At 37.8% G+C, this 12,623-nt stretch overlaps 1 protein-coding gene across 2 annotated transcripts; it reads left to right on the forward strand.

The window, feature by feature from the left end:
• Positions 1-321: 321 nt before the first annotated feature.
• LOC108988442 (calcium-transporting ATPase 1, endoplasmic reticulum-type-like) lies at positions 322-11,154 on the forward strand. 2 transcript variants are annotated; one of them, XM_035689327.1, is made up of 9 exons: positions 322-391; positions 569-2,163; positions 2,417-2,489; positions 2,617-2,738; positions 4,709-4,990; positions 5,101-5,478; positions 5,979-6,088; positions 9,794-10,022; positions 10,161-11,154. In XM_035689327.1, the coding sequence occupies exons 2-9, from the start codon at positions 751-753 to the stop codon at positions 10,737-10,739; spliced, it is 3,186 nt and encodes a 1,061-aa protein (XP_035545220.1). In that variant the 5' UTR covers positions 322-391; positions 569-750; the 3' UTR covers positions 10,740-11,154. The 2 variants fall into 2 exon arrangements, with proteins under 2 accessions (XP_035545220.1, XP_018817247.1); XM_018961702.2 differs by lacking the exon at positions 322-391 and having other exon boundaries at positions 431-2,163.
• The last annotated feature ends 1,469 nt before the right edge of the window (positions 11,155-12,623 follow it).

Genomic DNA, 12,623 nt, shown 5'->3' on the forward strand with positions numbered 1-12,623 from the left:
TGAAATATTTTCTGAAAACAAACGATAATATTACACCTAAAATTATACATTAGTGTAGCATTACTCTACCTATAATGTTACAAAGATGACGTTTCTGTCTTCATAATGTTTAAGTTGCATATAATGACACCTAATTAATCTATTTTAAGCCCTTTTTTATAAGACGAAAGTGACAGAAAATTGGGTGTAACGTAAAGAATAGCATTAGAAAAATATTAGAGATTATATTATGATTCCATTCCAACAACCATTGATTTATTCCTTTTAAAAAGAATCACATCCAATAAGTTATTGATAATATAAAAATAAAGAGAGCACAAAGCATAAGCATGAAATTAAAAGGCATATGCTCTGGTTTCTCCGGTAATTTAATCGCACGGAAGGTTAGCAGGTAGTTTCGATAATCTCCTCTCTAATTAATCTAAACGCACTAAGGGAGGGAGAGAGAGAGATTGTGAGGGTCAGTGGAAAAGTAGGAATCATTCCTCGATCTGATGCGCCTCATTGAGCGGTCGAAGCATTTTTCCCATTTCTGACTTTTTTTTTTTCATTTTGTATACTTTTCTAGAGAAACAAACAAACGCTAATTTAAAGGGGCTCTTTAGAAACCAGTCGGAGTTCGGTGATTTGGGATTTGCAGTGTCCTCGGAAATTTTGTTTGTCTTCAATTAATCAGGGTTTCGTACGATTTGATCTAGAAGATTGGGTTTTCCCGAGGAAACAAGTTCATCCTCAAAGTCCGTAATCTCTATGGGGAAGGGCGGCCAAGACTACGGAAAGGCGGAAATCGTTAGCCCCAAACCCTCCGATCGAGAGGTATTTCCAGCCTGGGCGAAACAGATTCCAGAATGCGAGCAGCACTACCAGGTGAACAAGATATCTGGACTAGGATCCGAAGACGTCGAGAGATGGCGCAAGATCTACGGCTACAATGAACTGGAGAAGCATGAGGGCCAGTCCATTTGGTCTCTGGTTATCGAGCAGTTCAACGACACTCTGGTCCGGATCCTACTTGTGGCAGCAGTCATATCCTTCGTGCTCGCCTTGTACGACGGCGATGAGGGCGGCGAGAAGGAGATCACCGCCTTCGTGGAGCCTCTTGTGATTTTCCTTATCCTGATTGTTAACGCAGTCGTTGGAGTTTGGCAGGAAAGCAATGCTGAGAAGGCACTAGAAGCGCTTAAGGAGATTCAATCGGAGCACGCCACGGTCATTCGCGACGGCAAGAAGCTCCACAATTTGCCTGCGAAGGAGCTAGTACCCGGCGATATCGTGGAGCTTAGGGTTGGCGATAAGATCCCTGCCGATATGCGCGTCTTGGAATTGATTAGCTCGACCTTAAGGGTTGAGCAGGGGTCACTGACTGGAGAAAGTGAAGCTGTGAATAAGACCAATAAGGCAGTTCAGGAGGACGCTGATATTCAAGGGAAGCGATGTATGGTTTTTGCGGGGACGACGGTTGTGAATGGTAATTGCTTTTGCTTGGTTACTCAGACGGGTATGGAGACAGAGATTGGAAAGGTGCATGAACAAATTCACGAGGCATCGCAGAGCGAGGAAGATACGCCGTTGAAGAAGAAGCTGAATGAGTTTGGTGAGATGCTGACGATGATAATTGGAGTGATATGCGCGGTGGTGTGGCTCATCAATGTGAAGTACTTTCTTACTTGGGAGTATGTGGATGGGTGGCCTAGAAATTTCAAATTTTCGTTCGAGAAGTGCACGTATTACTTTGAGATTGCAGTGGCATTGGCCGTGGCTGCAATTCCCGAAGGTTTACCGGCGGTTATCACGACGTGCTTGGCGCTTGGTACGCGTGAAATGGCTAAGAAGAATGCCCTTGTGCGGAAGCTGCCGAGCGTTGAAACTCTGGGTTGTACGACTGTGATTTGTTCGGATAAAACCGGAACCTTGACTACAAACCAGATGGCTGTGGCGAAGCTTGTGGCGATGGGGAGTAATGCTGATAGGCTTCGAACCTTCAAGGTTGATGGGACTACATACAATCCATATGATGGTAAAATACATGACTGGCCAATGGGTGGTATGGATGATAATCTTCAAATGATTGCAAAGATAGCTGCTGTCTGCAATGATGCGGGCATTGCTCAGTCAGAGCATAAATATGTAGCCACTGGAATGCCTACCGAGGCAGCTCTAAAGGTAAGACCTTTCTTTTTGAAATTTGTTTTCCTATTCACTTTTGTTTTCTATCTTTATGACTGATTCTCCCCCTCGACTGATCCATAATTAATGGACAACGGTGAAGAATTTTCTGTTCTAAAAAAATTAAAAATAAAAAAAATCTGCAAATTGAGTTGCTGTATGGTGTTTTGTTTATTTCACACCTGCTCTGCAACAGCAAGTAAAATTGTTATTGAGATTCACACTTGAATCTGCTCTCAATGCATTTCAGGTTTTAGTTGAGAAGATGGGCCTTCCTGAAGGTTCTAACCATGGTGGATCAACGACTAGGAGTGATTTACTACGTAAGTTGAAACTGGCATACTTCTCTCTTTTGACGCCTTCCACCTCCAAGAAAATGAAAAAGTTTTAACCTTGATGATTTACATGGTCTGCTGCCGTATTTTATTTCTTAATTTTACATTTATTTAGGTTGCTGCCAATTGTGGAATGAATATGAACATAGGATCGCAACTCTTGAGTTTGATCGCGATAGGAAGTCCATGGGTGTTATTGTGAACTCCCAATCTGGGAAAAAGTCATTGCTAGTGAAGGTGCTCTCTCTCTCTCTCTCTCTCTATATATATATATATATATTATTGTATTAAAGAAACTTTCACACTTTTTTTTTTTGATAAGTAAAGTAAGAGGTAAAATTTATTGATAGGAATGAAATAGGCATAGCCTATGTACACAAGATGTATATAAAAGAGCTTCTAAATACATTCTAGAAATGCTAAATTAAAGATAAGAAGTCATGAACATTGCTTCCATCTAGCACAATGGCTGAAAACCAGAGCAATAACGTGTGTACAAAAAAATTCTGAAGCTTCGTCATTGTGAGCTCCCTATCTTCAAAGCACCGCGCATTCCTTTCTGACCAAGTTTCACACTTATTTTGCCTTTCTATTAAGTGCAACAGTATCATTGTGATATAACAGAAGCTATCTGTGAAGCATGGGCAATGTGTTTCCTTTTCATTTGGTGTTTTTTTTTTTTGTAAGTAAGAAGAGATTTTATTAGAAATGAATGTATAGGCAAAGCCCATGTACACATGAAGTATACAAAAGAAAACACTTAAATACATTCTAGGAAACGAAAAGCGACATCAGAAAATCATGTACGGAAGATCCGTTAATAACTAAAGCTGTAAACCAAAACAGCAAAGAGTGCACAAAAAAATTCCAGATTTGCTCGAGATGCTCCTTGTCATTAAAACACCACACATTCATTTCCATCCAAATGCACCACATAAGATGCAAAGGAATCATCTTCTAGGCCGCGCCCACTTGAGAACAACCAAGAAGCCCAATCCAACATGCAAGTAGGTCAACCACTCTCAAAGGCATCACCTAAGCCAAGCTGATTCTACAAAAGATGCCATCCCACAAAGCCCCTGCCGCCTCACAATGCAAGAGTAGATGATCCACGGTTTCCCCATTCTTTTTACACGTGAAGTACCAATCCATAACCATAGTACCTCGCTTCCTTAAATTATCCAGCATCAAAATTTTCCCAAGAGAGGCAGTCCTAATGAAAAAAACCACTTCGGAAGGCACTTGGGACCTCCAAATGCACTTCCAAGGAAAAGGAGGACTATCCCGAAAAGTCAACAACTTATAGTACGAATGAACAGTGAAATTTTTGCACCCCTTAAGACTTCCACAACATCCTATCCTCATCATTACCACCAAGCCCCAAAGAGTATAAAAAGCTGAAGAAAGTTGAAACTTCGTCAATCTCCCATTCCTGTACAGCTCTAGTTAAACAAATATCCCACTGAATAGTACCATTAGAACAACAAAGCAAATCTGAAACTGCAGCAAACTGATCTGAAGCCAATCGAAAAATAGCTGGAAACACACTATTGAGGGCCTGATCACCACATCAAATGTCAAACCAGAAATGGATCCTAGATCCCTCGCCAACAGCAAAACTAACATGACTAACAAAGCTCTCCCAGCCCTTTCTAATGAACTTCCAAAGCCCCAAACCATAAACCCCCTGAACTACATTAGAACACCAACCCCCCCAAGAAGTTTCATTTGGTGGTTTTTTAAGTGCAATATTTTCTAGGAAAGCTTCTACAAATTTAATGGTTCAGTTGAAGTTGTCTCTACAGTTGCAGTCAAATGCCTTCTTGATTTATCATCAACGTGCTTGGTTAGTTGATTTGTATGTTTAAAACCTTAAAAGTGCAAAATGTGGAGAAGAGAAGTTGTAGGGTTCTCGTTTATAAGACTGACAGTCCTGGGGGAAGCGCCCCTCCCGGGGGTGGGTATAAGGGGACAAATTTGGCAATCAGAAGTATTATAAGGTGCTAGGTTTCCATTATCCCGTATTGATTCAATTGAACTTGTATATAATTGTAATTAATGTCTTCTTGTATAATGAAGAGCTGCTGATTATTTCATGTTGCTAATGGCAATTAATTTGCAATTTGTTTTTACTTCCGTTTAGTTGTTTTTCACTTTGTCAATTGTACCATGTTATATAATTCTAATATGAAGTTAAATTGTGGCAGGGTGCTGTAGAAAATCTCTTAGAGAGGAGCACTAAGATTCAGTTGCTTGATGGTTCCGTTGGACTTCTTGATGAGAATTCAAGGAAACTCATTTTAGATGCTCTTCAGGAAATGTCAACTGGTGCACTGCGCTGTCTTGGTTTTGCATACAAAGATGAGCTCGGTGATTTTGAAACCTATGATGGCAATGAAGATCATCCAGCTCATGCACTTTTACTTGATCCTTCAAATTATTCATCCATTGAGAGTGACCTCATTTTTGTTGGCTTGGTTGGACTGAGGGTAAGTCTTGACATTGCTAAATTCTACATGATTTACTTATTCAATCACTTTATTTTTCCTTAGTAGCCTTAGGCCTAACTTTGGGCGATCATTTTTCCAAATTTTTATAGGACCCTCCTAGGCAAGAGGTTTACGGAGCAATTGAGGACTGTAGAGCAGCTGGGATTCGTGTTATGGTTATCACTGGAGATAATAAGAATACAGCAGAAGCAATCTGTCGGGAAATAGGTGTATTTGGACCTAATGAAGACATAAATTTAAAAAGTATAACAGGAAAAGAGTTTATGCAACTGCATGATCAGAAAGCTCATCTACGCCAAACTGGTGGGCTCCTGTTTTCTAGGGCTGAACCAAGGCACAAGCAAGAAATTGTGAGATTGCTTAAAGAGGAGGGAGAGGTGGTTGCCATGACTGGTGATGGAGTGAATGATGCGCCTGCATTGAAACTCGCTGATATTGGGATTGCAATGGGCATTGCTGGAACAGAGGTGTTGTTTCTTTTCGTTTAGTAAATTATTTCTCATATTTACATTTTGAGGTACATGCCATGCCAATGGTAGACCTACATGAAAGGAATAATCAGCAAAAGAAGCTGACTTATTAAAGAAATCATTAGGGAGAAATGCCTAAATGGTAATATTAGAATTTCCATGAGGTAATGGAGGCAATACTGAGAGAATGGATATGTTTCATTTAATTGTATAGAGAGAAGTAACATACTAGAACAAATTGTATGGACAGTAGATGTGCATTGGACAAAATTGAACGCTGTTGAACTGGACTTATGTGGCATATGCACTGGTAGATGGAATAAGGGAGTAAGCATTAGTAATATTGTATACCATAATTATAACACCACTAACTTCTTTCCTGGTTAAAATACACTTGTTTTTCTGATCAGTGAAAAAATACATAACTTGTAATTTCCCTATATTCCTTGTAACTCTCCAATCTTTTTCAGCCATTGTTTCAATTTTCCTACTTTCAGGTCGCAAAAGAAGCTTCAGATATGGTGTTGGCAGATGATAATTTTAGTACAATTGTTGCAGCTGTTGGTGAAGGCAGATCTATCTACAACAATATGAAGGCATTTATCAGGTTGGATCATACTTTTGCTTGTTTAGTTTTCATTTTGCATGATTTTAAGACAATCAATAATCAGAAAAAGAAAGCTCTTAAAATGGTGCACTTCAAAGTTGGGATTTAGCTATAGTTAAACTTAAGTCTGTTTGGTGGCCTGTGTATTGTCATGAAATAGTCAATTTTGACTGATTGAAGAGGTTGAATGAAATTATAGCCACGACTAGGTAAATGAATGGCTATTAACAAACTACAAGTGATTTATTTGAGTTGATTTCCTTGCTTGATATTTGAAAATTTTGGTGGATGGTCATATAGTTGTTTTGGTTGTTAGTAGATAGTATCTAATTATAAAATAAAAAGGTATCTAACTTGATGCAACATAACGAATCTGTAAATCCCATTAGTTTTCCATGGCCTAATCTGTTCTGAAGTGCAATGTGAATTTGATGCTTAACGGCTCAGATCATATCTAGGGCTGGTCATGTGCTGGGATGGGTCCAGTCTGGATCATCACCTTGGGATAAAATCGTATTTCCTTCCTAGCCCAGCCATGCCTAGACTTGTGCCTTAGATTGCAGACATGGGCCCAGGATTGGCCTGGGTACTCCCATTGATTGTTCTTCATTTGGTATGAAATTGTCTTTGTATTCATCATTAATAAGATCTTTGTTTTACTCATAAAAATAATCTTTTTAGTAATTTATTTTTTCTTTAATTTTTTGTTTAAAAGCCCCTTCCAAGTTTTGTTTTTACTTATATAAAAAAAAAGTTTTGTTTTTACTTATTCAAACATTTTTGTAAGTAAAAAAAATCCTTGAAGTAAAAAGAAAATTAAAGGATTATAATGGGAATCATAATATTATAGGAAGATGGTGAATGAAATCTCATTTTGCTTGGGGGGAGAAGTTCAAGCACTTTTTAATGATTTGGGCTCCACTTGTAACATTGATTAGTCCTTCATAGTTACAAGGAGAACATGCTTTTTTTCATGTCATGTTAGTGGCATCATCTTGCTTTGACCTTCTCTCTCTTTCCCCATTTATACTATCATTTTTATATGACTTATAAAAAAAAATGCGAAAGTGCATGCAAAAAGGACAATGAATAGATTATCTTATGATCTATTTTAGGATCTTAGGATCATAAGATAGGATTGCATACTATATTTTCATTTTTGGATTTTTCTAATATTCATACCTTAGGCTTTAGCCCTTGGGTTCGTTTTTGTAAGGAGTAGAGCTCTTGTGTATCCATCCCGAGTATGTTGGCCTCCCTCCTTTGCAATAAACAAAAGGACACCACTGTTTTTGTAAGGAGTAGAGCTCTCGTGTATCCATCTTGAGTATGTTGGCCTCAATGCCCTCCTTTGCAATAAACAAAAGGACATATAATGCACATAGTGCTCTGTCATGTGCATTCTGTTTTTATTTTTAACATAGTACTTTATTGCTGTCGAGTTGATTCATTTTGTTTTGCATTAGTTCATTAATGGAGTCTAATCTCGTCGTGATTGTGGAATTACTATAGGATAAATAACTTATAATGCACATAGTGCTCTGTCATGTCTAGTCCAGCGGTACTAGGACTGTAAATGAACCAGTCTGTTCGATAGCCCGCTTGATACTCGTCTGGTTAAACTAGAATCGAACTCGATTCGTGAGAAAAAAATCACTTGTGAAAGCGGATACCCGCTCGATTAGTAAATGACACATACCCGACTAAACTTGACTTGACTTGGCTAAGGCTGTCGTTAAGGCCCGCCCGTTTATGCCTGAGTCGACTTGATTAAAGCTCATTCATAAATTGATAAATATATACATACACCTCTGTATATATACATATATATGTGTGTGTGTATATATATATTAGTTAATAATATAAGCATAGCATCTTTTATAATTAAGTATATAGTATGTAACGTAATTACTTGTGCATAATCACTTGTGCCTATATATTGAATATACTTCATAGCTATATTTTATAATTTGTACAATAGTTAGTTGATAAGATTTAATAATTTCATATACTAATACGAGATAAATATATATGAAATGTTGATGTATACTATCATATTATGTTTATGTATTTGTAATTTATGTAGGCATATAATATATTATTATTATGGATAAACATCAACTAGTTACATAGTAATTATTTATAAATTTTTACAATTTCTAATTCAATAGAGGTTCTATTTGTTATTTGTAAAAATTCCATTAAATTTATATTTATATTTTCTTATTTATCTAATTTCTTAAATATTAGTTTTTTTCCAATAAATAAAAAATAAAAAATTCGTGCCAAGTCAGCTTGGCTTGGCACGAGCTCGAGTTTTTTGAGCCGAGCCGAGCCCGGCAATCCAAAGACCGGCTCGGTTCGATTATAGCCCTAAGTGGTACTTCCACTTCTGCTTTGGTGTCTACTGCCTCTTTAGCAAGTGAGAGAGATACTTGGGTGTATATTACAAAATCATGCAAACTTGCTGGTTTTTCAAGATGATGGACTCATTCTCTAAAAGTAATGTTATATACAGTTCTGAGTGTGCAGTGTTTGCATACTCCTTTTGAAAAAAAGTGAGGGCCACCATTAAAAAAGTTATTATTTTTATGTGGGTTCCAGATTTTTCCACTTTTTTCAAATGGAGTATGTGAGGACTGCATACTTTAGAACCGTAAATATTTTTTTCTCTTCTCCAAAAGGTTTTTATAAGAAAAAAAAAGTAGTATCATCTTTCCTATGGGTGACAATATATGACCCGACTCGTGAACCCAACACGAACACGACACGAAATTAGTGGATTTGAGTTTTATGTTAATGGGTTTAGGTCAAAACAGGTTGACCAGTTAAGACACGATTTATAAGCGAATCAATAACGGGTCAATCCATTTAACCTGAAATCAACCTGTTTTGATCCGTTTAGATTTTATTTCAAAATTATAATTTTATTATTGTTGAGTTATAATATTGATATTTCTCATTATGCTTATGTTGTTATTGTTAATGTTGTAATTCTGGACCTATGCTTTGTTATTGTAGATTTTGTAATATTGGTTTTATTATATTTTAAAATTTGAAAAATGCTGATATTTTTTGTTAATAGGTAGTCTTATTTTTTTAAAAGGATATTGTGGCTACTAATAAATATATATTTTAACTTTTATGTGAAATTATGTTAATCAAATGGGTAATGCGCGTTAGTTCAATCCATTTACATGAAACATATTTAAATGAATTGTGTCGTGTTTACCTATTTCTAATTAATTATTAAACGGGTCAAAACGGGTAACACGACATGACCCATTATCTAAATGGGTCGGTTTAGGGTTTGAAAGTTTGACATGTTTAGCTTAATGGGTCAGGTTGATCTATATAGTCGAATGTTCATGACTTGACACAACACAAATACGACCCGAAAACACAAATTTCCACCCCTAATCTTTCCTTCAATGCGGAACTGCAATCCATGTTTGGTGATATTTACCAAGTCTGTTTGTCAGCACTTCATGCTAGTCAAGCTGTGATCAATTGGTCTTTGAATTTCGAAAAGGCACCTTTGTTGAAATTAATATGTGAAAGTTGTATATCTCCTTTTAACTTAAAAAAACAAAAGTTTTATATCTCCTTTCATAAAATTGATTACTTTTCTGCCTCTTAAATTAGATACTTCTGGCATATGATGACATGTCAATGTGTATTTTTGTGTTTCCAACCATTATTCAGGTACATGATTTCGTCCAACATGGGTGAGGTCGCCTCTATTTTTCTAACAGCAGCTTTAGGTATTCCGGAGGGCCTGATACCTGTCCAACTTCTGTGGGTCAATCTTGTTACTGATGGACCACCTGCAACTGCTTTGGGATTCAATCCTCCAGATAAGGACATAATGAAGAAGCCACCTCGTAGAAGTGATGATTCACTAATCAATGCTTGGATTTTATTCCGCTATCTGGTATGTGTCCTTTCCTTATGCTCCAAATTATGTTGACATTAATGTTTATAAGTTTTAGTTTTTTCTTTCTGCACACTTTCCGCTGATAGCACTGGGGGACTTGATATATAATTAATCCACTTTAATGACTGCACACAGGTAATTGGGATGTATGTTGGAATAGCAACCGTTGGTATATTTATCATTTGGTACACCCATGGTTCCTTCCTGGGCATCGACCTCAGTGGAGATGGTCATAGCCTGGTCACATACTCCCAACTTTCCAACTGGGGGCAGTGCTCATCCTGGAAGAACTTCACCGCCTCATCCTTCACTGCTGGCAGCCAGGTCATCTCTTTTGAAAACCCTTGCGATTATTTCCATGGTGGTAAAGTGAAAGCGATGACACTCTCGCTCTCTGTTTTGGTTGCCATCGAAATGTTCAACTCCCTCAATGCGCTTTCTGAGGACGGAAGCCTCTTAACAATGCCCCCATGGGTGAACCCGTGGTTGCTTTTGGCCATGTCAATCTCATTTGGCTTGCACTTCTTGATCCTCTACGTGCCCTTCCTGGCAGGAGTATTTGGCATTGTGCCCCTCAGCTTCAATGAATGGCTCTTGGTTTTGGTAGTTGCATTGCCCGTGATTCTGATTGATGAGATTCTCAAGTTCGTAGGGAGATGTACAAGTGGGTCTCGAGCACCCAGTAGAAGAACGATAAAACCCAAGTCAGAGTGAGGCAACTTGTGGAGAATTTTTATTCCTAAGACTGCCACTGTTGGTTGGTATTTTTGACATGGGATTATTAACCTCCGTTCTTTTGATACTTCATAGTTTTTTATGGGGAAGAAAAAAAAGAAAAGGACATTTTTTCATTACTTCATTAGAAAATTTATGCAGCTCGTTCTTGTCATGCCCATCTTGATGGAATGTCTCCGAGGCAATGTATAAAATGCACTAGGTTGGGCTTCTGTCTGCAGTGTATAAAATGCAACCCCAACTTACAACCCACCGAACCCTAATCCTCACATATTCTAATTGACACATCAAACACAGTTAGAAATAATCAAGGATGATGTAATGTGTTAGTTCTGATGGTTGGTAGGTGTAATGTATTAATTTTGATAATCAAGGTAGGTGCAATGTGTATTTTCCAACTAATAATTGTCTAGGAACTTGACAAGGATAAAGCAGCCCATATCCCTCCCAGCTAATCTCCTACATTAGATATTTTCTGTACAAACTGTAATTAATTCGACATATCCGTACTGTATAACTATATTTCTTTTATGCCCTTGAAAATTTCTGTAAAATCGCCGTAAACTGTAATTATAATTTGATCTTTAGGGCCCTCTACAAGTTGTAATTGTAATTTGATCTCCAATGACCATTTGCAAACTTTTGTTGGTACCGAGGTTGTAACAGGCAGTTGTAGGGTGTGCCAACGCTATAATCGAGCACTTGCTTGATAATCGGGCATAGTGTGATTGTTTATCATTAGCAAAGAGCGTGCATTTCAAATTTGGTGATCGGTTTTGTTTTCGTGGGTGCTAGTATATTTCTTGTCCTCTAAGGTGATTTCAAGATTGTGTTGAGATATTTAGGATCATAATTAGACAAAATGATTTACACCATTAATCTAGTTGAAATTTTTAGAAACTTATAGAAAAATAATTTTTTTTTGCGATGATGTGGCGGAAAGTGGCCCAATCCGAGAGGTGGTGTGAGCTTAGTGAAGAAACGGTTTCTTTATGCTCAAGGACTTTCGGTGGCCCATACCTCTGAAAATTTTGCTCACAAGAAACTATCATAGGCAAGTGGTTCGAGGTGTTGCACCCCAAGTACCTTAGCAATGTTTGCGGAAGCAAGTCTAAGAACTTTACATTAAAAAAACCTCGATCCAGTCGAGCCCAGCTCCTTGTAGCACCTTTTTGCCCATTACACCAAGTTAACCTTTTCCCTTGAAAATTAGTTTCAAGTAATCCACACCCATTGATCAGAGGAATAAGAATATTATTTGCTTCTTGAATTTGTTCAAGATGAAAACACCCCAATTGTGAAAAACCTGATATTTACACAACCATAAATAGCATATGAAAAACCTGATATTTACACAATACACTTGTGATTTTCTCTTCTACATTTTAGCAAACACCTTAAATGCACACCGTGTTCTCCATCGCAGCAGCTCTTCTGTGTTTCCATCATTCTTTTCCACAATACAAATAGCCAACCTTTTGGGAAATTTTTTCTAATCCATCAAAACAGCGAAAATAGAGAAATTTTCCTGGTCTCCCATTTTCAAGCGTGAATTTTCTGGATTTTGCTCTCGTGTAGCATCGAAGCCTCGAACTTTTTGGGAAAAAAAGACTCTGTTCTTCATATTCTTGTATATGACTCCTTGATCTCGAGATTTCACCTCATGTGCAGCGTCGAGCACCCTGGAGACAGCGACAAAGGAGATTTAACTGCAGTCGAAGATGGAGCAGCTGCCTGAGGAGAAGGAGCAAAAACTGGAGGAGTCACTGCCGGAGAGGTGGGAGATGAGACCAATGGGGATGTCTTTTGGGACGAGGTGGGAGACGAGCTTTTTTCTGTAAAAGGAGAAACGAGTGCCAAGGG

The sequence above is a fragment of the Juglans regia genome, chromosome 4 (assembly GCF_001411555.2).
Source record: "Juglans regia cultivar Chandler chromosome 4, Walnut 2.0, whole genome shotgun sequence".
Taxonomy (NCBI): domain Eukaryota; kingdom Viridiplantae; phylum Streptophyta; class Magnoliopsida; order Fagales; family Juglandaceae; genus Juglans; species Juglans regia.

What these genes read in the sequence shown, in the direction of transcription:
- LOC108988442 (XM_035689327.1), top strand. Translation starts at nt 751, where the DNA reads ATGGGGAAGGGCGGCCAAGACTACGGAAAGGCGGAAATCGTTAGCCCC. An exon ending in CTACCGAGGCAGCTCTAAAG is followed by an intron (nt 2,164 to 2,416) that starts GTAAGACCTTTC and finishes AATGCATTTCAG; the next exon opens with GTTTTAGTTGAGAAGATGGG. An exon ending in AAAAGTCATTGCTAGTGAAG is followed by an intron (nt 2,739 to 4,708) that starts GTGCTCTCTCTC and finishes AAATTGTGGCAG; the next exon opens with GGTGCTGTAGAAAATCTCTT.